General features: G+C 48.6%; 1 protein-coding gene across 2 annotated transcripts; it reads right to left on the reverse strand.

Annotated features, from left to right (window-relative positions):
• Positions 1–1,848: 1,848 nt before the first annotated feature.
• Sash3 (SAM and SH3 domain containing 3) lies at positions 1,849–16,370 on the reverse strand. Of its 2 annotated transcripts, none has more exons than XM_057759793.1 (8): positions 16,108–16,370; positions 9,075–9,170; positions 8,562–8,708; positions 5,792–5,933; positions 4,492–4,640; positions 4,138–4,347; positions 3,834–3,984; positions 1,849–3,301 (listed from the first exon to the last, which is right to left on the reverse strand). In XM_057759793.1, exons 1-8 carry the CDS (start codon positions 16,162–16,164, stop codon positions 3,111–3,113), a joined length of 1,143 nt encoding a protein of 380 aa, XP_057615776.1. In that variant the 5' UTR covers positions 16,165–16,370; the 3' UTR covers positions 1,849–3,110. The 2 variants fall into 2 exon arrangements, with proteins under 2 accessions (XP_057615776.1, XP_057615775.1); XM_057759792.1 differs by having other exon boundaries at positions 1,849–3,304.
• Positions 16,371–25,648: the final 9,278 nt, after the last annotated feature.

Genomic DNA, 25,648 nt, shown 5'->3' on the forward strand with positions numbered 1-25,648 from the left:
CCTGCCTTTGCTTCCTGAGTGCTGGAATTAAAGGCATGTGCCCACACCAGGCCCCGTCTCCCAAATTTCTTGATATAATGGGGAAATTGAGGGTTAAGGAAGTCATGTGGCTTGTTTAAAGTAACCCAGCTAGTGAGAGGCATCTAACACTTGAATTTAGTTAGGTTGGCTCAAGTTCCTAAAGCTTAGGCCTCGCCTTTTCAAGAAGATATCCCAGTTGCTGTCCTCTGGCTCTAGCTTGGTTCATGAGCAAAGATCTTCCCTCTTGAACTAGTCTGTCCCCATGGTTACAGTCTCTTAGGCCTCCAAGAATAGGCTGTGGTGAGAGTAGAGTCTCTTCCTTGAGATATCAGCCTTTTGCAGCCCAGACTTCAGTTTGCTGAGCTCAGGGCAATACTGTTGCTTTTCTTCCTGACATAGCAAACTTTTACAAGAAAGCTGCACATTATATAATTTTTAGAACTGAAGACTAAAGACAATCATAAAGATTTCCCCAGGTTATGAAACAGTCTGCTAGAACATGGCGCTACTAGTAGTGGCACAGTTTTGTATGAGCACACTGTAGTGTAATTGGCCATTTGTGTTGTTTCTAATTTCTTACAGACACAATTGTGAATATTCTATCAGTATATCCTTGTGAACATTTTTATCAATATATCCTGTAGACATGTGTGACTCCTTATGTAGGACAAACCGTGGCAGAGGAAAGGCTATGTCAAGGGGTCAGATTTCTTCTGAAGTGCCCACAGCTATTGCTTGTGGGATGGGGAAAATGTACGATAAGGACATGGCCTCAGGGCGTGGGGAGGGCTGGCTCAGCAGTTGAAAAACACTTGGTTGCTTTTGCAGAGGACCTGGATTCGGTTCTCAACACCCATCTGATGATTCACAATCATCTGTAACTCTAGTTCCAGAGGATCTGACACCCTCTTCTGACCTCCCTGGGCACCAGGCACATATAGGGTGCATATTTATGTATTTATATATGCAGGTAAAACACTACTATAATAAGTATAATTTAAAAAAGAATACGGGCTTCTGTGTAATACAGACATCTTGCTCCATGACTTTCTAATTACCCTCTCTGACCTCTCAGCTTGTTTCTTCTATAAATTGGATGATGATCATGATCAGAATGATGATACCGTCTTCAATACACAAAATGCTCAGTAATGGTAGCAATTAATCAGCCGTGCTCAGGGCACTTATTTCTTGGGTGGAGATAATACTCATAGCTTTCTGATACCCAGAGTCACTAGGAGCAGAATGATAGAACAGCCTGGAAGTCCCCATGCTTACTCTAGTAGCATATCTCATTCTAATTGGCCCTCCCTAGTTCAGCTAATACTGCACAAAGAAAGCCCAGGGTCTCTATCACCATGCCACTTCCCAGGAGATCATGACATTTTAGTGGGTACAGGAGGAGGCCCAGGAGGAGGGCTTCCGCAGAAAAGCCCTGCGAATCCCAGTTGTCCTACTTTTGTACCCTTTCAAGCTCCCCAGTGTAGAGGTTTAAAAGGCTCTTGTTGAAGGGATTATAAGATGAGGGAAGTAGCTCTTCCTTGGCCAGCTCTCAGACCCCAGCAAGGCCTGTGGATATGGATCGGAGCCCTGTTCTCAGAAGGAATGTTTGGAAGGATGGAACCAGCTGGAGCTTTAGATAGAGGGTTAGGTTAGCAGAGTTAAGGATTCTTGCATCCCCAGGAATGGGGAAGATGGCCCTGAAATGACAATGAATGACTATTTTGCTGAGATCAGCTTTAAAGACCTTTCTGTCCTTCCCCCAACCCTCTCTCCATAGGAAAGAAAACGGGAGACTGTAATTAAGTTTTATTTCTATTTATTGCTACTAACTTCTTTCCCCAATATCCCCTATTTACAATAATTCAACTGCTTCACCCAAACTATATTTTATGAAAGTTTCTGGTAGTTGATCAGAAGCATGCCCACTTACTAAGCAGGTAATCCTACTTGTGATGGGCACAGATGATCCTGTATCAGGAAGGGCTGCTCTTGTTACTGAAATCAAGGGGGTAGCCCTTTAATAGATGCAGTGATCTCCCCACCACCCTTTGGAGCTATGGTACTAAAACCTTTAGCAGAGCAATGTTGGGTATAGTGGAGCCTCCAGTGTCAAGCAAAAGGCTTTTGCTTGTAAAGATCCACAGAAATGACCATATCTGGGCCCATACCTGCATCTGGCTTGCAAAGAGGAAGTTGTGTCATTGGAAGCTGGGTGTAACCATCTTCAATCAGCCTGTGGGAAATCTTATTTGAAGGGGCCAAGGAACAGATTGGGGACACGTATCATATGTGATGTGGGCATTGTTTTAAGCTGGGAGAAGGTGCCGTTGAGTCTGAGTCACTTGAGAGGATATGATGTGGATGAGAAGGAGGAGCTATTTCATTGGAAAGCCTGGGGCCCCTCCAGCCTCCTCAAGAAGTCCACTGGTATCCTGGATGGTAGGCAGCTGGAGAGCACATATTTGCATACTATCAGCCTGATGGCCCTCAAAACGACCCATTTGACCTTCTTTTTGCCAAAAGAAGGGCAGGCATATAGTTCAAGTGTCATGGTGACTTAGTGGTCAGATCTCTAAAATGTTGAGAAGGACGGTGGGAATGAGTATGTAGCCTCATTTAAGGAATTCTGAATTCACTTATATTCAACTGAGGTCCTTTGAAACAGCCAACTTTCCCAGAGCTATGAGATTGATTTGAAACAGTGGTTTGGTGTTCTTCTTAGAAGCAGTGTGGCAGTGGTGTGGGGATAAGAAGGTTTGGGGGACCTTGGTCATGCGGCACGGCTAAAGTCCCTTGGTGCCCCACTTGCATGGACATAGTGGGAAAATGGGAGGCGCCAGAAGGGGCCATACTGTCAGTCACTGGTGGAGGGAGGGTGTTCAGGAGTGGGATATGCTTTTGGGCAGTCCCTTATCCTCTCTATCTGAGCCTGTAGCACCCTGGCAGTGCCTTCGGCCATAAGCCTCCCTGGTGAAGCGGGGCCAGATTCTGTACCAGTCCTTTGGTCCTGAGCCGTTATGTAAGGCCACACCCATCCCCGCAGTCTCTGCAGCCAGGGTTCAGCCTTGGCCTTTGCCATCTTCACTTCAAGGTGCCCCGGCCAGGGAGAGACCCTGCAGCTGCTCCTCTGTGCCGGTCAGCTCTGCCTCATCACGCCCACTCTCTGAGCCCTCAAAGCAGCCAGAGTCACGTGGGATGTCCACCTTGGGTTCCGACACTGTATGCAGCACGGGCTCCTGGCTGCTCTCAGCACCTTCTTCGGCCTCTTCACTGCCAGCTGCTGGGAATAAAGACGGAACAGAGGGACTGGGTCCTATGATGGTTGAGGGTGGAGGTGAGGGGTAGTGGGATAGCAGGGTGTTTTTAGAAGCCCTTGGGGCCCGGTCATGGCCTGGGACCTCTGGGAAGTCTCCTGTAGGCAGTCAGCTCTTCCGACCCCCTCCACCACCTCTGCTTCTCTCCCCACTCCCAGCATAGAAAGTGGGAGTGTTCCCAGGCCCAAGAGCTCAAACAGATGTCTCCAGCACTGAGCTGAAACCAGGCAACCTGCACTTGGACTCTGGGACTATTAGACAGCTTCATGCAAATGCCTTGCCTTCTCTGGCCTTAATATCTGCTCTGATCCAAAGCGGGGTGGGCCTGATTACCCCTGACTCCCCCCCCCCCAACAAATTCTCCTGGAAACACCAATTCAAGTGTGGAAAAGCGCCTTCCTACTGCAAAGGGGAGCTCTGGGGCAGAGCATGGTCAGAGTACAGGATCTCAAACGCCAGTGAGAACCTATGCCCACCCCTAGCAACGGCACTCACTGTCATAGTCCAGCAGCAGCTCTGCAGCCGTGAGCAGCTTTGCCCGGTGCTGTGGGTCCACGATGTTCAACTCATTGAGGTGTGTCTCCCGCAGCTCTTTGAAGTCTTCCAGTGTCTGGTAGCCATTGAGCAGCAGGGTCGATGTGTGCTCCTGGGGGCAGAGATGGGCCATCAGTAGTCTCCTTTATAAGTCACCTTTGCCCGGAACCTTTCCCTTACATGTGGCAGCTGCCCTCTTGGCCCCCATCCCAGTGACAAGCTTGCCTCCTTTACTCCCAGCCACTAATGCAAGTCCAAAACAAACCTCCAGGCCAATGCGCTCCAGCAGTTCATGCAGAGTCTTGGGCTTGGGCCTCTTGCCTTTGCTCTGTCGGCGGCTGGGGCGCACAGGCCCCACAGCCTCCTCGGGCAGCACGTCCACATAGATGAATTTGAAAGAGCCCAGCTTGCCGTTGAGAAGGCCCAGCCATGTGCCCACAGGCGGCTTTTCTATGATCTGGATCACATCTCCTTTCTGGAGGGAAAAAGAGCAGAAGAGAGAAGGGAGAAGGGGGCACTTGGCCTCTGCTGATCCTTTTTATACTTTGGTTCTAATTTGTTTTCTTTCTTTATGGCTGAAGCCTGCCAGGCTCTGGAGGGACCCAGATGTCAACTTTACCTGCAGTTTCAGTGAGTCGTGGTCATAAGGGCTGGGAGTGAAGTCAGTGTGGACTCGAGCACGCCCACAGAAAGGCCCCATGTACGGGGGAGCAGGTGACTCCTCCATGAAGCTTCCAGAGCCTGGGCCAGGACTACAGAGTTCACTGCCTGCAGGAGATGGACAGAGAGGAAGCATATCTTTGTCCCAAGGCAGCTGGGATGGGCAGGGCCTAGTAGGGGCACTACAGAAAGCCCCCAAGGAAACACCCTGGTGACCGAAGTTGCATTCTTGTAGGAAGTGCGGAAGCGGTTCAGATCCACCCCCTCAGCAAATCTGGTGAAGCATAGCTTTCTACCTCCAGGGCTTCAGACAATGAAGGTGATAGCTGGAGAGTTGGCTTATAGAGACTAAAGAATGGGCCCAGCAGGGCCAACACCTTACTGAACAGGTGAGGAATGGGAGGCCAGGTAGGCCAAGTGGCCCCCCTCCCCCACCACTTACACTTGGTGCCACCTGGTCTACCACACTCCAGGTCTTCTCATTCCCACTATAGTGCTCCTTCCACATGGGAAGCAATACTTGCAGATCCTTTAACTTTATTTTATAAGCCTTAACGTTTCGTAACAGGTCTTAAGAAAATGCAGGCATACTCTTTGTACCTGAGGAGAGCAGGGTGACTGGCATTTTTAGTGGATTTCAGTGGGAGACAGAGAGAGGTGTCTGTAGAGCTAGAGAAAGGGTGACAAACGTGGACTGAGCCTGAGGGGACTTCTTCAGGCGAGGCACCTCTGGTTTAGTCCCTGAACTTCTAAAAGGTGTTCAATGGTGCCATAGCTCAGTAAACAAAGATCTGAGGTCCAAGAAGCTGACTCTTCTGAACTGGAAAGTCTATCTCTGGACTTTAAGGTGGGATGCTTCAGATACTCAAGGGGCTGTAGCCTATAGGGTCCCTTGGGTGGCTAAGGACAGACTGGTTCAAGAACACCATGAAGTTCTTCCTCTACTTGTGGGCCTTTCCAGGCCTGAGGCAGCAAGTGGAAGCCCCTGCAAAGCAGATCTGAGTTCAAAACTGGGCCACTTGGAAAATGGCTTCACTTCCTTGAGCCTCAGTTTCCACATCAGCAAAGTGGGGATAACAGTAAAGCCCTACCAGGTTGTGATGAATATTTACTGGGAAGTGGGTCGAGAAGGTTCCAGTAAGTAGAAGGCACATAGTCATTTCTCTTTCAACCCTTTCCCAGAAAAGGCCCTGGCACACTGCCCCAGTCTGGTCCTTTTCTCCAGAATTGGCAGTTGGCCACTCCCTTCCCCTACTCACCTGTGGATGTCTGGCGGCTGAGTGCTGGCAGTTCGCGCTCCTCTTGCTCAGAAAAGGCTAAGCCCATCTTCTCTGGTCCAGGGCTGTCCAGGCTGCAGTCTGGAGATGTTGGGGAGGCTGAACCCTCCTCCAGTGTGTCTCCCTATAGGAAGAGAGTTGGAATCCCTGAGAAGCCTTGCTGTGGTGATACAGGCCAGTGCCCCGTGCAGGGAGACTGAGCATGAGCTTGGTTCAGATCACAGTTTTGTTACCTGCAGGCTCAGTGACCACATTCAGAATCTTAGTCTCCTTTTTCTGTAAAAATGAAGATGGCAGGCCCAGTTCTCCTATGTCAAAGGAAAAGGCCCCCAGGGCACTGAGTGGACATACTTTGTCAGTTACCAGTGTTGGTGGATGTGAAGACGAGGTCGGGGTGACTAAACTTGGGCTTGAAGCTGTTGCTATGACTAAGCTTGGACCTGGAGCTGTTGCCATGACCCAGTCAGGCAGACAATTTCGTCTGAGAACAACTGCCCACATTCTTGTGTGCCAGGCTGGCCTGCCACTTCATTCCATCCTCACAGTAGCACTTGAAGTTAAGTGCTATGGTTGGCCTGAGTTTCAAGATAGATAACTTTGCCAAGGTCTGTGGGCAATTGACAGCCAACTTGCCTGGCTCCAGAGCTCCCTCCCATCTCAGCTCAGTGCATCTGAGCATGGGGTTGTTTAGCAGCTGCTTCTCTTCAAGTAAAGGACTGGATGATTTGCCAATTCCTATTTTGTGGATGTTTCCTATCAATGGTCAACATCTGGGTACCATTGCATGCCCCTGGATGAGCCGTCAGAAGAGATATCTAGATTATTTCCATTATGGAGATCCTATACACACACATCAGCAACATGGGTCAGAATAACATGTTGTGCTGGAATTAGGAGATGATGAATTTTGAAGATTTTTGGCATCACCTTTGTCCTGGCTAGTGTTATGTCAACTTGACACAATCTAAAATCGTCTGAGAGAGGGGACCTCAATTGGGAAAATGCCTCCATAAGATTGGGCTGTAGGGTAATTTCTTAATCGGTGATAGATGGGGGATGGCCCAATCTACTGTGGGAGGTGCCATTCCTGGGCTAGTGGTCCTGGGTTCTATAAAAAAGCAGACTGAGCAAGCCATGAGGAGCAAGCCAGTAAGCAGCACCACGTCATGGCCTCTGCATCAGCTTCTGCTTCCAGGTTCCTGCCCTGTTTGAGTTCCTGTCCTGACTTCCTTGAATGATGGACTGTGATGTGGGAAGTATAAGCCAAAATAAACCCTTTCCTTCCCAAGTTGCTTTGGTCATAGTATTTCATTACAGCAATAGTAAGTAATTAGGATAACCTTTGTTTTGTTTTTAACATGACATATTTGATTTAAAGTGCTTTCTCTCTCTCTCTCTCTCTCTCTCTCTCTCTCTCTCTCTCTCTCTTTCTCTCATGTGTGTGTGTGTGTGTGTGTGTTTGGTAGAGTTGGTGATCAAACCCAGGGCTTTGCGCATGTTGGGCAAGTACTTGACCACTGACTTCTGTTAGTCTCTAGAAGTTGGTTTCTAATAATACTTCTATTTAACAACTGGCTTGCGAAATCCATGACAGTTAACCAACTACCCTCACAAGCTAGTTGAGCTGGCTCCAGTCTTCAGTATGCCTCCTTTAAGAGCCCCAAGCATAAGCAGCCCTCTGAGTGCTCTAAGTACGGGGGCTGTGCCTGTCCCCATAGCTCTCTGTATCACCTTCCTCCCAGGCTGAAGTTAGCAACCTCTATTTTCTCTCCAGTCTCTGAGTTAATGAAGGTTCAACCAATCTATTTCTTTCTTTTTGTACAGATCTATTTTATTTTTTTAATTATGTGCATATGTATGGGGTGATATGGGGGGGGTATATGCATGTCAGGGTAAGTGCTTTCGGAGTCCAGAAGAGGGCACTGGATACTTTGGAGCTGGAACTATAGGTAGTTTTAAGTCACCCACCATGGTTGCTGGGAACCCATCCTTTGTTCTCTGAGAGAGCGGTACAGGCTCTTAATCACTGTGCCATTTCTTCAGCCCCACAATCTATTTGACTTTCTGATGGTTACAAAAGTGACACCATTCAGTGGGAAGCACACTTTAAATCTTGAATTTGGATCTTTGCCCAGGCTGGCACTATGTAGTGTGAGCCTCTCTGGTGATGCTGGGTAGCAACGGCACCATAGCTTTCCCCATCAGCCACAAAGCCGTGAGGGGAAGCAGATGACTCTACATAGTGCTGTGCTGCTAAGCTTAGCGGTGGGCAGTAGGTTAGGTTATGTATTCTTGACTCATGGCGTTTGGAATTTAAGGCTTATCGGGATGTTACCACACGGTAAATAGAGGAGCAGCTATATTTTTCTATTTTCCTGGAATCAGGCCTTTTTAGTCAATCCCAGGGGCGTCTTGCAATCAGAGCTTTGGACTGAATACATATGGCTTAGGAGAGTTCATCTTCCTTTCAGCTGCCATCACTCTATGCCTGTCTTTACAGAAAGCATCTGTTGCCCAGACTTTCATCTTTCCTCAAACTCCATCCTTTCTTAGCCCAGCCTCCTGCTGCCCATGACTGGTGTTAGTGCCCCACCTCCTGCCACTACCTCCTTGTGATCATCCTGTTTGCACTGACTGAGCAGCTCCTGCACATCTAAGTAGTGATTATTCATGTGTTCATGCTTGCTTCACTGCCAGAATGTCCTCCTTGGCTCTCCTTGGCCTCACCCTGCCCTTGGATTCCAGGCCTCACCATCTCCTCTGACAGGGCTTTCACCATCATCTTGCCCATCTTCCTGTTCATGGTTCGGGAAATGACAGCCCTCCACTTCTTTCCCAACTTTTTGCCACTCTTCCCAGAATCCTCCGGGGTAAGAACACCTGAGTCATCTTCTGGAATCTGTGATGACAAAGGAAGAGGTACAAGGGCCATGGTAAAACTAGCTTGGATCCAGGTCTTGGTATACAAAGAAGTCTTCAGGATGCTGAAGTAGGTGGCAGTGGTAGGCTTGAGAGCCCATCCCCCATTCCTTGTCTCATCAGGCCCAGTCCTGTTCTCAGATGAATTAATTTGTTAGTAATTTGCTTTCTAATGTGTAATTAATACAAATAGAATGCTGGGGCCCAGAAACTTGGTGCCGTGGAGAACTGGCCCTTCTGTGTTAAGGAAGCTTTGTCCCAGTGACACTAATTCCCCCTATTTCCCCTCCACCCTGCCACCCCCACTTCCCCTACTCAATATACACCAGGAATCTCAGAAACTCACATTATCATCCAGGTTAAATTCCTTCTCGCTCACAACAGGGGAGCTGGGCTTGGATTTGGCAAAATCCTTGAAGCTGCTGGAGCGCTGAAGTGAGAGCTGGAAGAAGCAGAAATGCTGTCTGTAATCATTGGTGCTAAAATGACCGCCCAAGGATAGATCTTGTCTCCCTTCTGGGCACATACACCCATGTCAGGGCTGGGCAGGACAACATAAACCTTGAGGTGAAGGGACAAGATGCATTGTTCTTCATTCTATTCCTGGCCACAGAACAAAGGACTTCTGGCCTCAGGCAGCCCATACCTCAGTGCAACCCCGCTAAACCCTAATTCCCACCAGCACCCGAAGTTTGGTTCAGCACTCTGGCATGGGAGAGTCAATGTACTCTTCAGCATATACGAAAATGTCGGAAGTGAAGCGGGAGGAAGTGCCTCCCAAAAGCATTTCTTTGGCCTCCTCACTCTGGTGTGCGCTGAGCCAGGTTGCTATCACAGTGACAGGGACAAACATATCCAAGCCTATAGCCTGGTGAACTGATGTGCCAGGAACAGAAAGACAATCCCCCAGATGCCTAGCATGACACTTTCTAGAAAAACCACAGCAGAGGCTTACTGAAGGTATCTATAGATTTGGCTCATAAACGATGGGAACTAATTCAGTTCAAGACAGCCACCATTTTCTCTTGATTCATCTCAGCTTTTAACCTTGGCCACTGATGTGAGAAGCTGGCCAGTGCCAACCTTTGCCAGAGTTTGGCCTTCCAGGGAGGGGCAATTGTTTGTGTTGCTGAGACTATCTTCAGGAAGTGATCTTTAACTGTATCCATGTGTACACGCAGAGCTATTGGCCTGAAAACAGGACCAGACAGGTAACAGGGATAGCTGTAGACGTAGAGAGTTGAGGCTAAGCCTGTGTCATGAGAAACAGACAAGATCAGAAGACACACACAGGAACCAGGGTTCACAGATGGCCAGACAGATAGAGTGGGGATAGACTTCAGACACCCAAGATAAGGGCTTGAGGAACCAGCGCTCGAAACCCCCACTAAAGCCGAAGGTTTCACATCCTTCTTCCTACCAAATGGGGGTGTGTCCAGTGACAACCCTCCAGAGCAGGGGGCAATAGCCCTTGCCCCTCAAGCGCAATTTGTCGTGGCTCCCAGCGACTGCGCTGCAACTGTCTGGTACATTTTCTGGGTCTTGATCAAAGCTGAATCAGCAACTGGGTTTCGGGGTCACGTATTCCTAGAGGTAGTTGACCAGAAACTAGGTCAGCAGTCAGGCCAAGCAGAAACCTGCTTCATCGGGGCCATACAGATGGGTGTCTGGAGCCCTGGTGGGTAAGTTTGCTTTGTGATACCTTAGAGGCCTGGAAAGAGGGGGCTGTGAGTAGGTCTACAGAGAGGGCCATCTGACCATGGGGTGATTTCCATGATTCCCATGCATCTCCTCCGTCCTCCGTCCTTAGCAACCCCCCCCCAACACTCTTCTTTCCTCCTTTTCTTGCTTTCCCCTCTCTCCTCTCCTTTACATCTATTTCCTTTTCTTGTATGGTAGGATGCAGCTGCCTGGATAACTTCCCCCTCTTATTGCATGGAAAAGAGGGAACAGAGAGAGGGTGGGCACCAGGCTGGCTTGGGCCCAAGGAGAGCAGGCTAGGTTGCTATTTATAGGCCGATGGGGCCTATTGTGGCCTTCCCTCTACAACTGTTTAACCTAGCCTCCAGAGGAGGCCGGAGTCGCCCCTGAAGCCCCAAGGGACTGGTGAGGCTGGAAAGCAAGCCAGGGGGCAGAGGTGGGGTGGGAAAGTTGGCTTTGTTAAGGAAGAGTAAGCTCATTGGTGGGCCTTCTCTAATCGCACTGCTTTCTCCAGGGCCTTTCCTGTTATTAATTAGCAGACTGGGAAGCTGGGAGGGGAGGCCTTCGACTCCCGGGCGCCTGTGATGGCCCCTCTGTCTTAGCTTAAGCCCAAAGCAGGGGTAATAACCCAAAAGGGCCATGGAGATAATTCTAGGGCTTGAACCCAGCTGGCCAGTCCTTAGTCCAGATAAACAAACAGTATAGGCACATGTTCTTCAGGTGGTCAGCGGCTAGAGTCAGCTAAGGTGGTCATTTACCAGGCCTTCCTCCATCCTCAGGGGCAGCCGCAAATATCCTGGCTGACTTTTGCTTACCCTGGAATGGCCCAAAGATAAGTTGAAATCCATGAGCTCATTTAAAAAAAAAAATTATCTGTCCTCCCGTTGGGATGAAGCCAAGCTGGGAATTGTGCAGGCAAGGAGGAAGTACCATGTACTGGTGGCCTCTTTTTCAAGTCTAAGGAGAGCATGTGTGGGCGTCTTGGAAACAGCTATACTTCGGGCATTGGGAGTTGCTAAGTTCAACTCTGGTATGACTCTGGTATGCGTGGCGTCAGATGATTTATTTAACCTTTCAAACCTCAGTTTCTTCTTTTCTGCCACTGGCCAGCTGTGTAAGTCACTATTTTCTCTATGCTGTCGTTTCCTCATTAGTATAATGAAGACAAAAGCCTCTACCTCACTGAGCTGTTGTCAAGATGAATTGAGTACCCATCCAGCAACTGGGAACATCTGGCACATCTGTCTCTTCTAGAATGCTGCAGGTTTATGTTTAGCCTTTTGTATGACCCATCTGTAAACTTTTTGTTTGTTTGTTTTGAGACAGGGTTTCTCTATGTAGCAGTGCCGACTGTCCTGGAACTCACTTTGTAGACCAGGTTGGCCTTGAACGCACAGAGATCTACCTACCTCTGCCTCCCAAGTGCTGGGATCAATGGTGTGTGCCACCACGCTCAGCCTCATCTGCATCCTCTTAACCTGGACATTTCCCCACCTAACACACTCTCTGCTTCTAGCAACTGCCAGAAAGAACTCTTTAGATTTTGGTTTACCTAGACACAAGATAAATGTCCATCAACTGTAGAATGGGTTAATTCTGTCCGAGTCGTGCAAGAGGACAGTAACCAGCAATGCAGCTGTCTCAGCAATACTCTTTATTCCAAAAATGTGAATAAATCTCACAACACACAGTTGATGGAAGCTGGTTGGCTTCCCCCAAAAGCATGGCACATAATTCTTCCTCTACAAAGTTCAAATCATGGAGGGACTAATCTACGCTACTGGAAGTCAGGAAAGTGGTTTTGGAGAAGAGGGTATGTGGTGATAGGTAGGGTTGTGAGAGAAACTTCTGGAATTTCAGAAATGGTGTATTTCTTGAGCTGAGTGCTGCCTACTTGGGGAAATCCACTTTATGGAAACTCACCACATGGGCATCATACTCAGATAAAAAAAGTGGTTTCTACTCCAATTTCCGAGGCAGCACCCCTACAGAAATTCTCCTCTGATCACCCCTCATAGCTTCACACTACCCTAAATGGCTCACCTTCCCTGTATCTCCCCCAAATGGCCCACTAAGCTACTTCAGTGATGTAGGCCCTAGCCTCTGTGTGTATGTGAAACCATCAAGGAAAGGTTAACCAGTACCCACATGCCCAATAGCCTGCCAGTTTCTTCCCATGCGTTAGCCTACTCCAGCATGACCGAGTTCATATTACATCCCCACCTCTCAGCGAAGGAAATGGAGACGCAGAGAATCATCTCTCCAAGCGGAGTCCCATGACTTACAGTGGAGACCCAAGAACAACACACTCCTAAACCCAGGCCCTGGGACTTAACACTGGAAGACCCCGTGTGTTACTGCATCTGTGCCACCCCACAGCCAGGGCAGTCACTCCCACGCCAAGATAGAAATGGACCTAGCACAGGGCTGACTCTGGGTGCTGTTCACCTGGAGCCACCAGGAGAGCAGGTGGGGGCAGTTGTGGAGGGATGGGCTCAGGCAGGAGATGGGATGTTCCTCCACTTGGACCTGGGAAGAGGCTGAATGAGAGTAAGAAGCTAGGAGACATCCGAGGTGGTGTAACGGTGGTTATGCTCATAGCTGTTCTGGGAAGCAAAGCAGAAAAAGCCATGGAAGGTCCTTGTTAGCCATGCCCCTGAGGACAGTGGGGAGACACATTTCAGATTCTTTTTTTTTCTTTTGAGATAGTGCCTTGTGTAGCCCTGGATGGCCTCTAAGCTGCTATGTAGCAGAGGATGAGCAATATTCAAGGGGTAGAGGATGATGCCTTTACCTCTTCAATCAATATTCACGACTGATTACATCTGTGGCCACCATATTCAGTTTATGTGGTGCCGAGGATTGAACCGAGAGCTTCCTGAGTGTTAGATAAGTACTCTAGTGACTGAGCTACATCGTTAGCCCCTCCAGTATTAAAAATTATAACATTTTCATATATAGAATGAGGTATTTGGGCAGTGGGACATTTAAACATGGATTTCACATATTCCTTATATATATAGTTGAAGGAAATTTTATATAACACTTACAGTGTGCCTGTGTTGTGACTGTGACCTGTTAGGTTAGGGGTGGAATGTTCTACTTGTGTCTGACCTTCAAAATCTTTCAGAGTTTGGGGTATTTCAGATTTTCATGATAAGGCTGCTCAACCTGTAGTGAGACTACAAAGCATGTGTTGTTGGGGCATCGTTCTAGAAGTGTGCCATGGGGAAGATATGAGAAGAACGAGACTGGAAGGAGGCAACAGCCTAGCACTTGGACATGAGCCTAGGTCCCTTTCCATTTCCCCTGGAGGGAGACTAGAAAATAGGGGTTCATTGGAGAAGTGCTGTCTTTAGGGGAGACAAGTCCGGAACAAAACCCTCTCTATTTCTTAGACCTTGACACTGACATTTGATGGAAGATACTAGCAAAGGAAATATAGTACGAACCTGAAGATTGTGCGGGTGTCCACAGGGCAGCTAAGGGCTAATCCTTCCCGTTATGGAGAATCCTCCATCCTTTATGAACCATAACAGGCACATTGTTCTGAACCTCCTGTCCCCAAGGACTAGCTCCTCCTCTGTTCTCTGGGCTTATCTCTTAGTCCCCAGTTATTTGGGTATCCCCAACAGAGTGCTTTCACAACAATTATTCCAGTGATCCCCACTTCTTGAGATCAGACTTCACCTTTTCTTCCAGAGGTGGAGAACCTGAGGCCCTCCAGAAGTCAATGAACTGTCCAGGGTCCTAAGGCAGAAGGCAGGATTCCAACCCCACTTTCTTGCCCCTCCCCCCAGCCCGTTCTCATTGGCAGAAGGAGATGAGACCTGTGGGAGAAGCTGCCTTTGTCTTTGTTCATTCCCTTCCACCCCAGTTGCCAAAGGGAAGGGACTTGACTTCAGTCATCTGACAATCAAAGATGGAGCTGGCTGTCTCTTGGCCTGGGAAGATGCCACATCTTCTGGAAGTTTGGTTGTGTTAAGGGCACTTTTATACTATGGGGTTTGGGTGTGGAGAGGCAAGCTCATCTTGGCTCCCAGAGGCTGGTATAGGCTCTGACAGGAGTAAGGTGCAGTTTGCATGACTACTCTTCCCCAAAGGATGTGAACTGAAGATTTTTCTAGAAGAGGCCTGGAGGAATTCCCAGAGGCCCATCTGCCAAACACAGTATCTGGGTAATTGGAGCCAAGAGAGAGGAAAGGGATTTCTTGTTCTGTGTGTCTCCAGGCACCTCTACCTGAGGTAGATTAGGGTCCCAGTGTCACAGTGCGAGCCCTTTCTCAGACTCTTTCGTCCAGCTTGATTCTCCTGTGGTTTGGGGCCTACCAGTGTCTACACAGCAGTCTCTGTTTCCCTCATGAGCTAGAGAGCAAGGGGAAGTGGCTTGGCCCTGAGGAGTGGCAGCCAATGGCAGGCCTTTGGGGCCTAGTTTAGGCGGGGAAGGGGGGCTGGGGGGTTGACAGGGCCCTGTGTGAAGATTCACAAATCTCCCCCTCCTCCACCTACTACCACTGCAACCTTTGCGAAGCAGCTGAGGTGGCGAGGAGTACAGTCGAAAGTGGCAGCCACCCAGATCCTCAGAGATGGGACAGGATGCACACCCCAGTGCTCTGAACCTGTTTCTCAGCTGTCTCCCTCTGCCTGGGAACTGACGAGGGGGCTCCCCCATAGTGTACCTGAGTTGAATCCCAGGGGAAGCTGGTAGGGAACAGTGAGAGTCCTGGGGGCCCCTGACTATGGCCTGAGTGCTTGGATCTAGGCCTGCTTTGGAACGTTCCCGGGCTCTCATTGGACACGTAGGCCAGACTGGATGGTTGCCTGAGAGAATCCTACCATCAAATTCACTCTATACACACAATCAGAGAAACCTTCAGTCTACCTCCTGTCACAGGAAGACGAACACCTCAGCCATCCATGACAGCCGCTGCCTTCCTTCCTGGCCTTTGAAATCTCCCTCCCCTGGCAGCACTTTCCTCCTCAGCTCTCACACCTACTCACGGTGTCGTCAGCTCCAGTTCGCATTTTTCAGATGTTCTCCCTGCCCAGAAAGAACCCGTATAACCCTCCCAAATCCCACTGTGTTTTGGTGGGCCCTACTCCGGAGTCTGAAAAGCACCCATTGTCTCATCCCTAACTGGCCTGGGGAGCTGTAGTCGGTATGCGCCTAGTGGGCAGGGGCATGGCTTTTGCCAAAAAGTAGGGAGCCTGGACCACCTTGGCTGGGTAGGCCAGTGGGGCCCTTTGAATGAGAAGGCTCTCACGAGGACAACACACTTGAACAGAAGTGACACAGAACCAGGGTAGAGGAGACAGAACCAAGTACGCTCTTGGGACTCAACTTGGGCACTGTATTTTGTAATTCTCAAACTGAAGTCTGTGGTTCTAGCCCTTAAGTCATTTAACCTCATTATTGTAGGGTTGTAGTCTATAAATTTAGACTTCTAAAAGTTCAGTTTGTAGCTCTCTATGCCAGAGTTTAAAAAGTGTCTTCCGTGCTTTTACTACTCTAGTGACCGTTGAGCCCATCCCTTTGCTTTCTAGGGGAATGGTCCTCGCCTACAAGCTCAATACACAATCTCGGTTCAACTCCCCCCCCACCAGCAAGAGTTTAGGAGGGGATTGGTGGAGAGTGTGGAGGAGGACAGGAAGGAGTGAGTGCTCAAAATGCTCCTCACCTTTTTCTTCTGAGTGGGCTCCTTGTCGCTGGCGTTGGAAGGTTTGCGACGCAACATGGTCCTCTACTGGGATGACGCCCCTGCTCTGTTCTCCAAGATGCTGAGATGCAAAGGTCTCTTGCTCAGCCTCGCCAGCACTGGTCGGGTGGCACGGCATAGACTGAGCCTCCGGCTGCCACTTTTACTGCTACAATGGCAGCTTGTGGGTGCGGGCCATGGACACCCAGCAGTAGCAGGAGCAGTAGCAGCAGCAGCAGCATACAGGAAACCTTGCCACGTGACCTGCTCTTACAGCAATCATGGCCCCTGCTGGCCTCTAGGGAGGAAGGAAGTCCCAGCTTCAGTCTCCAGAGATTCTGATGCAGACAGATCTTGAGTTGAACAGTCAGAGAAAAGCCCCAATCCTGTTGTCTCATGCCACTCAGCAGCAGTTCTTTTTCTCTCTGGATGATTGAGGCTCTGTCCTCACTGACTAAACTTTGGATATCAGAAGGTGAACAATCTCTCTGCCTGTTGAGCAAATACCCCCAGTCAATTTGCAAATTCCAAGTTATTACTGCTATCACAGTTACCATCTCTATGGCCATCACTACTGCTACCACTACCAGATAGTCACTACCCCTACAACCATGACTTCTACAACTGTCATCCCTCCTGTCATCCTCACTGCTCTGAGCATCCCTTAGCCATGATCTTAGCTGCCATCTCTTCCAACATTTCCCCCGTTTCTATCATTCTTATCGGTGTCACCCTTGCAAATATGGCCTTCATGATGCTCTTGGTACCACAACCTTCAATAGCCCTGCATCCACAACTCCTCCAGCCATCATCCCAGCAACAACCCACATTCCCATCAGCGGCACACATCTGGCTCTCATTCTAGATGAGACGTGCCTACACTCAGCACCCCTCAGCTGTCACACAAACTCGGATCGCAAGAACAGCTGAGAAACATCTTTTCAGGCAATGCCGTGTCAAGAACAGGTGCCCCGTTCAAAAGGCATTTATCAGATGCCTGTGCACCACAGCCATCTTGTGACTTATGTGCGGCAGACGATAATGATGACAATGACGATGCTGATGCGCCTTGCTTAGGGACCTAACCCATGGCTTACATACGCCAGGTAAGTGTGCTACCCTTGAGCAATCGCGGGAGATGTTTACATACTTTCCATGTCTCCTGCTTACTACAAAGCAACTGGTATGCATCATATACACTTTAGCAAATACAGATAAACAATAAAAAGAAACTTCAAAAGTCTCCGTAATCGGCTTCCACCCTGTTTAGAGAAATATCCTTTACTGTCTTCAGCATCTAGCACCTCTGTTTAAATGTAAGTTTACTTCTTGCAAAAATCATACCATATAGGAGGCAGATCATTGGTTTGGGGAGACGGAGAGTTGGGAGGGACAGATCACTAAGGACACATAGAACTTTTGGAGGTGATGAATTTGTATGCTATCTTGATTGTAGTAATAGTTTTATGAATGTATGTTAAAGCTTATCAAACTTTATGTTTTTAAAGTTTACAGTTTACTGAAGTTCAATTATACCTCAGTAAAGCTATTTTTAAATGAAAAAACCACATTTCACAATCCGTTTGCATTTGCTTTTCATGTGGAATATATTTATATTTTCTCATGCACAGGGTCTTGCTTTCTATCCCAGGCTGGCTTGTGACTTGTGATCCTCATGCCTCAGCTTCCTGGATGCACCACCGTGACTGGCTGAAATATTCTGGAACTATGTAATTATGTGTGTGCATGCACGTGCACATGTGCACACTCAAGAAACGTGCTTACCTGTGTGTTCACATGCGGAGGTTAGAAGTCAATGCTGAATGTCTTCTATTGCTCTCCACCTTAAGTTTTGAGAAAGGGTTTCTCATTGAACTTGGAGCTCATGGTTTTCAGCTAGACTGGCTGGTTAGTGAACTTCCGGGATCCCCGAGTCTCTGCCTTCTCCATCCAGTGCTGGAGTTGCAGATGCATGTCACTTCACCCAGCTTTTATGTGGGTGCTAGGGATCCAAACTCAAGTACAACAAGCAATTTCCTCAAAGATCTATCCCCCAGCCAGAATTACATGTTTTTTAAAGGGCTGCTTAGCATTGGGTTGTACGAACCCACAATAATTATCTTGTCTTGGTTGATTAAACACACACACACACACACACACACACACACAAGGACTTACTGAAAATTCTTAAGGTCAAATTTTGTCACATCTCTAAGTTTATTATTAGGTTAAATGTCCAGAAAGTTTGGGATTGCTGGGGTAAGAGATATGCATAACTCAAAGATAGATTTTTTTCCTTAGAATCAAATAATTCCTCAGAGAAGGTAGAAGAAAACAAGTAAGAAATAACCCCTCGAAGCTGGGCAGTGGTGGCTCAAGCCTTTAATCCCAGAACTTGGGAGGCAGAGGCAGGCAGATCTTTGTGAGTTCGAGGCCAGCCTGGTCTACGAGAGCTAGTTCCAGGACAGACTCTAAAGCTACAAAGAAACCCAAGGCAGAAATCTTTAATAAATAAATAAATAAATAAATAAATAAATAAATAAATAAATAAATACATAAGGAAAAAAACCAAAAAATAAAATAAAAAATTAAAAAAAAATAATCTCTCAAAGTAATGCACAACTGAATATTCCTCTTCAGTGAGGAGGAGTCTTTGTTACCTGATTCATGCCCTGCCTTCAACTTCTAGTTCCTAACCTCATGGGCCCTCATAAAGACTCAAAGGACATACCTTTGCAAGGCTTTCAAGTCTGTGGAACTTGTGAAATCTTCAGCTGACCTGCACCAGCTCCCAAGACGTTCTCGTGACTTCCTCCCTGGACCCTACGGCCTTCAGCTCATTCATCTGTGAGCTAAGAAGGACAAAGTCCATCTCTCTCCAGATAAAACCGTGTTTCCTCTGGCGCTAGTCCAGCCCAACTGCTAAGCTGACTCATGAAAAGATTCTGCGTCTCCATTCCTTTTCTTTTTATTGGTTTGTGTTTTTTTTTTTTTCCCAGTCGGAACGTCTTTCCCTGGCTGCCTATGGGCACCAAGTGTTAACTGGCTCGGGCTTTGCAGTGTGTTTAGGTGCCTGAAAGCTAGGAAGGGGCCAGACATATTCAGTCTGTTGGGGTTCAGTGTGATCCCAGACTGGAGGCCATTCTGTCCAGGGTCTGGAATAGGGAGGGACTGAGGCTGCTTCGTCCAGGGACACCTGAAGCTTACAAGACCAGGAGCCTCGAAGGTGGGAACAGCTCACTGAACCTTCCGGGCCTATGCAGCGTCCCTGGCCGGTGCTCAGGATGTGCCCACTTCCTGTTTGCCCAGCCCCAGCAACGAGCAGAGCTCACACACTAACCGCAGAACCTTCAAAGGCTGCCAGTGAACTCGGGTGGGCGGGTGGGCAAAGGGCTGCTGAGGCCTGGGAAAGGGGTGGGGGTGAAGTGGGAAGTGAGGTCATTCCGGACAGAATACAGAGAGGTGACAGACCCCAGACAGGCAGAGCAAGTGTTCTCAGCACCTTCTCTTCTTTCAGATTTGCATAAGACCCAGTCCCCAGCCTGTGTTCTGGGGGTTCGGGGTCTCCCTCATGCAGACTTCCCTTCCTCTGGCCTTTATTTTGGCAGGTGACCCTGGCCAGAATCCCAGTGGGTCAAGCTCCAGGAAGCTAATGGGTCCTAAATGCTTGTTTAATAGGCTACTGCACCGTATTTGCCTTTTATGGGTCCCATTCCAGGGACACAGAGTCCTCAGCTAAAGTAGTGACCTGGGGAGAAATAGTTCCATGAACAAGGCCACTTGAAACTTGAAAATGGGTAGACACGTGGGACCCAGGAGTTTTCTGGGGCCACAGCTTAGTGCTAGGCACTTGGTGGAGGTACAAGATAAACAGATGTCAAAGTCCCTTGCACCTGAGAGCTGCCATCCTAGGTGGAGCGGCAGACACTCATTTGCCCTGTGCTTGTTCTTTGCCCACTATGTCATTAGATAGTCACACTACAACTCTCCAGAGAAGCAAGAGGCGTAGTGCAGGCTGGAATAGATTATTGTGGAGGTGTGGCCTAGAAGAAAGTATAAATAACCGGGTAAGGGAGCCTTGATTAGCACACAATTGGGGTGTGTGTGGATGTGTTGTTTGGGGTTTATACTACTTATAGCAAGATGAGTATGAACTGTTAGATGGTAGATGTAATGGGGTGCCAAAGACCCCAGGTCCTCGTTGACTGTGTCCACACAGAGCAGGCCCCCACCAGCACACCCAGCGGAGACTCTCTTTTGGTGGCGATATTATCATAGGCGGGATAGATAAGGCAGATGGGCTCCAGATGCAGATGTATGGCATTCCATCACTTCTGCCCCTGAATGGGTATATCCCTGCTTTGAAATACCAAGAGTTTGGATACTGAAGGAGTATCTCCACCCCCCCCCCCCCCGCAAGATTCTTATCTCATGTCCTACCGTCAACCATCTCTACACTCCAGGTGCAAACTGTTGGCTTCACAACACCCCTGCAACCCAGGCACCGTGGTCAGCCCCATAGTCCAGGAAGTCAAGACAGAGGGGTTAAGGGACTTGTTCAAGCCTGCACAGCTAGTTTTGATGGGAGCTGAGTTCTAAGCATGGGGCATGTCGGCTTGGGGCCACACGATTAAGCATTTGGTCGAGGTGTTTCTAATAGAGAATGTTTTCAAGGGGAGAGGACAGTATCATGGAACCTTTCGGCATGCTTTTGCTCTGGGCTGGGACAACGCTGGGCTGGGTAAAGGACTAGATGCCACAGGGCCACCTTGAAGCAGGCCATATGGGCGGGGACAGGATGAAGAAGGCATCGGAAGTCCCATCAGGTGGACTAGGGCAGGTTAAGTGGAAATGGGTAGGGGGGGCCCTCTCATCGTGCCAAGGAGTACACATCTGTCATATTTTGCCTAGAGAGTTGGGGAAGGGCTTTGAGGCACGTTGATTCCCAACAACTGTCATGTAGGCATCTACAAATGTCACCTATGAGGCGAGGGATGACGAGAAATAGGAAAATGTGACATTTGGATTAATTTGAAGGAATTTTGGCCACTCAGCTGGTACTCATTCAGTTCTGGTTAAATAGTAGTTTTGTCTCTAGAAATAACTAAGCAAGGATTATGTAATCCCTTGAAAATACCTGGGGATTTCCAGGTGAAGCCTACCACTTTAGCAGCCCGGCCCATAATCTTAGGCAGACCCAGCACAGGAGAGTAACTGCACGCCGAGAGGCAAGGGGTAGGAAGCCTTTGTGTCTGTGCCTAACACAAAGCCTGTGCAAGAAGCACACAGGAACACTGGGGAGCTCCTACCAGAAAGACAATCGTATCTGGAGTTCTGAACTCCGGACAAGGTCTTGGTTTGAAAACAAAAACCACCTGCTGGCAGGCAGTTGCTCTCTGCCGAGGAGGCGGGGCTTTGGCGCTCAGAACAAAACATGCTCATGACTCATTGGAGGGCCTGACTGTGGAAGACTTGGTGTGGCTGGCTTGCTCTGCCTAGAACTCAGTGCCGAGGTTACCAGGGCAAACACCTGTGAGCAGTGAGCTCCACAGGCCATAGGGACTCTTCTCGAGGGTTCTAGGGATATGGAGAACACCTCCCAGAAAAGGAGGCAGCCTGAACTGAGTTCAAAATGTCCTGATTAGATGCAGGATCTTGGGCAAGCGACAGTGTTTATGATGAGTCTTTGTGAAGACTAGTTGATAATGTGGGTCTCGTGTGTGTGTGTGTGTGTGTGTGTGTGTGTGTGTGAGTGAGTGTATGAGAGAGAGACAGACAAACAGACAGAGAGACTAGGCTTATTACAGATCACCTACACAGAGGGAACATGCTTGATCCCTGCCTGGGGAATGACCCTACATCAGTACCCTCTGAGAGACTTTTTTTTTTTTTAACGTATCAAAGTAAAGACAACCTTGGTGATGAGTATTTTGGAACTATTGCCTCTTCCTGACATCACCTTGCCCCCTCTGAACTTCTGCCCCATGATCCCACTGACCCATGTCTAGTGTGTCTCCATAGCTAACATCTTTCTACCTTGCCAAGTCAAGGTCCCTCTGCCCAAACTAGACCCTACATAGTGTTGACAAGTAAAAAGGCCTAAAGCTGCTTGGGACTGGCTGGGGGGAAACCAGTTTTTCAGCTTTAGGGCCTTGCCACAGCCCACTGGGGTTTTCTCAACCATCCATCCTACCAGACCCAAGCTGCTTGCTAAGTTCCTGTTTCACAGACAAACACAGAAGTTAAGAGATGGGCCAGCCTCAGAGCCAGGGTTGGCTGGGTGAGGGTTTAAGGAGCACCTCCTGCTCCCCAGCTGTGATGAACCATGGTGGGGGGGTGCAGGGATGGACAAGAGGAAACGGTGGCTACTAAATCTTCATATTTTTATTTTTCTGAGACCAAGAGTGCCCAACTATTGATTTGAGGAAGTGCCCAGTGAGTTAGTAAAATTCGCTGCTGACGTGGGTTAACTAGTAAAGAGCAGATAGCCCAGCCCCTTCTGAGGTCCCAACTCATGACCAGCTGGAACAAGTTGGCTTTGCAAAGGAGTAAGAACCAACTTTGTTATCACATTTAGATGAACAATTTCAACTTGCCGGGAGCGTGTTTGTGCATGGACCTGCTGGTTTGCCCATATCCTTTTCCAGTCTGAAAAAAGACTGAGACATCCAAGCAGTGGTTGCCTATACTATCAATACTTGGAGGCTGAGGCAGGAGGATTGCCATGAATTTTAGGTCAACCTGAGGTACCTGGTGAATTATAGGCCCTCTTGATTACATAGTAAGATCCTCAGCAACAGCAAACAAAAGTGTGGCTTAGAGGCTGGGCGGTGGTGGCGCACGCCTTTAATCCCAGCACTTGGGAGGCAGAGGCAGGCGGATCTCTGTGAGTTCGAGACCAGCCTGGTCTACAAGAGCTAGTTCCAGGACAGGCTCCAAAACCACAGAGAAACCCTGTCTCAAAAAAACCAAAAAAAAAAAAAAAAAAAAAAGTGTGGCTTAGAGCAGAGTTTGTTCCAGTACTTGGGAGAGAAGGGCAGAAGGGCCAAGTCTGAGGCCAGCCTGGGGTACATAGGAAACCTCAGTCTCAAAAGATGACCCAATACCTTACCACTCTCACCACAGTTACACAGCCTCACGCAGGCCTCCTTGGGTCTCATTTTGTTCATTACAGACTATATGGGAGTGATGGAAGCACACATTGAAAGTGGGAGGGGATAAGAGCACATGTACCCATGCCAAGCCCAGGCTGTCTCCGTCTCAGTTCCTCTCTGTCTCTCTCCTCCCGTCTTCCCTCTGCTTGTGGATCAGGATATAGCTCTCAGCTACTTCTCCAGCACCACACCTGCCTGCTGCCATGCTCCCTGCCATAACGACAATGGACTAAGCCTTCGCAACTGTAAGCCAGCCCTCAATTAAATGCTTTCTTTTATACAAAGAAAAGAGAAAGAAAGAAAAAAAGAAAGAAAGAAAGAAAGAGAAAGAAAGAAAGAAAGAAAGAAAGAAAGAAAGAAAGAGAGAAAGAGAGAAAGAGAGAGAGGGAGAGGAGTCACCCACAGAGCTGAAGCAGAATGTCTGGGGTTTAATACTTGCTTCTGGCAGATTGTATGACCTTGGGTATGTCTTTTTCTCTCTTTGCTCTGAATATGGAACTTGCAGGTTTGGGTACAAACTGGAAATGCAGGGCTCTTTTTCAAAAGGATTAAGACAGAGAAACAAGCAAGGCCAGCTTCTGCTACACAGTGAGCTTGAAGCCGTCCTGGATTACAGAAGACTCCCTCTCAGAAAACAAAAGCCAAACCAAAAACGAATGAACAGATAAGCAAAAAACAAAAAAGCAAGCAAGGAAGAAAAGAACTGTGAGGCAGGCGGCTGGGAAGAGACCATTAAATTCAGCTTGAGGCCCCTCTGAACACAAGCCCCTGAAGGAACGCCCAGGTCACTCCACTTGCTAAGATGACCCTTCAACTTCTTCAAGCACAGTCGCGTGAAAAGCCCAGGAGGGCTGCTTGCGGCTGGAGCTCTGCTTTTTGTGACAGGCCCTGCAGCGTTTCTAAGGAAACTCGGGCTCTAGGGAGCATAGTTAGATAAAGCCAAATTAGAAGCTAGCCCCAACAGCTTTTTCAGAAAGAGGGGAGTGGGCGGGAAGGAGGGAGGAAGGTAATTTGGGCCTAAAATAGTTTTACCATCCACCTCTGAAGGTAGCTTGTGCTAGGTGAATAACAGCATTATTATCGTTTGTCTGTGTAGCTTCCTGATTTACAGAATAATGCCACATCCGGGTCTCACAGGACCAGTTCTCTACAACCTCTCCAGCTCCAGGAAGCCTACTTGGGTAGTTTACAGAACTGATAACCAAAGACTAGAGAGCTGACGTGACTTGCCCAGGGCCACACATCTGCTACCCTAAGGCTAGAATCCTAGAAACCAACCCTTAGGAACAGGGAGGGGCCTTTCCATCTGGCCGGCTCCCCAGCAGCAATAAGGTCAAAAGAAATGCGGAAGGCTGCCCGCTCTGGTGTGAAAACAGAACTAGAGCCCAAGGGGGAGCGAACTATCTCCAATTCCTAATGATGTCACAGGGGCTCCTCCAGGTGCCAGTGTGAACTGATACACCACATCAGTGTCTCTCTGATCCTCAGAGCCTTCCAGGTTCCAAGGAAGGGAGGAGCTGGGCTGGCCGGAGACCCTTCTACTGCTGTGCATCTGATGTGGGACTTAGATGGGGGTACAGGGGAGCTAAATGGCAAGAGCAGGTGGCGATCTAGGTTTTGGCCTGAATGACTAGCTGGGGGGCGGGGGAGGGGGCCTTGGTCGCAAGCATCAGGACACACAGGACAGGCCTGGGCAGGCGGGTGAGCCCAGTGGAGCCTGTTTTCTCCTTTGGAAAGTGGGAGGAGTCATGTTCTTTTCAGAGAGCAGGTCCCTGAGCCATCTGATTGGTCTGAATTCTGTCTTATTCCCCAACTTGATACAAAACCCACCTCAAGCAAGTTGCTTTCTCTCCGTCTCTAAACTCACTTTCCTCACAATGAGAATGAGAATGATACCAAGACCTTCTCATAGCTTGGGAAGATAAAACGAGACAATTGGCACAAAGCTTTCTGCACGATGGTTCAGAACGTGGTGGCGATGGTGATGGTGACCTTCCTTCTTAGTAAGGAGCTCTCAGAGACCAAGTGACACCTCAAACAGCCATGCCAGGTTTCTCAGTGAGGGCAGGACATGTCTGAGGCCTTTGGAAGCAAATTTGGGTGGTCACATATAATTTTTTCATGTGTGTGAAGTGTGTGTGTGTGTGTGTGTATACATATGTTTTTGCTTGTGTTTGTATGCCCATGTCAAGACAGGAGGTTTATACTGGAAATCATCTACAGCTCTTCTATCTTATTCATCAAGGTAGGGTTTCTTGGTAAACCAAGTTTGTCAATATGGCTAGTCTTGCTAGCCAGCTTGCTCTGGGGAGGCCCTGTCTCCACCTTGGGAGACTAGTTTATAGAGAGGCCTCCACACCCACCCAGTA

Source organism: Chionomys nivalis, chromosome X (genome assembly GCF_950005125.1).
Source record: "Chionomys nivalis chromosome X, mChiNiv1.1, whole genome shotgun sequence".
NCBI classification, from domain to species: Eukaryota; Metazoa; Chordata; class Mammalia; order Rodentia; family Cricetidae; genus Chionomys; species Chionomys nivalis.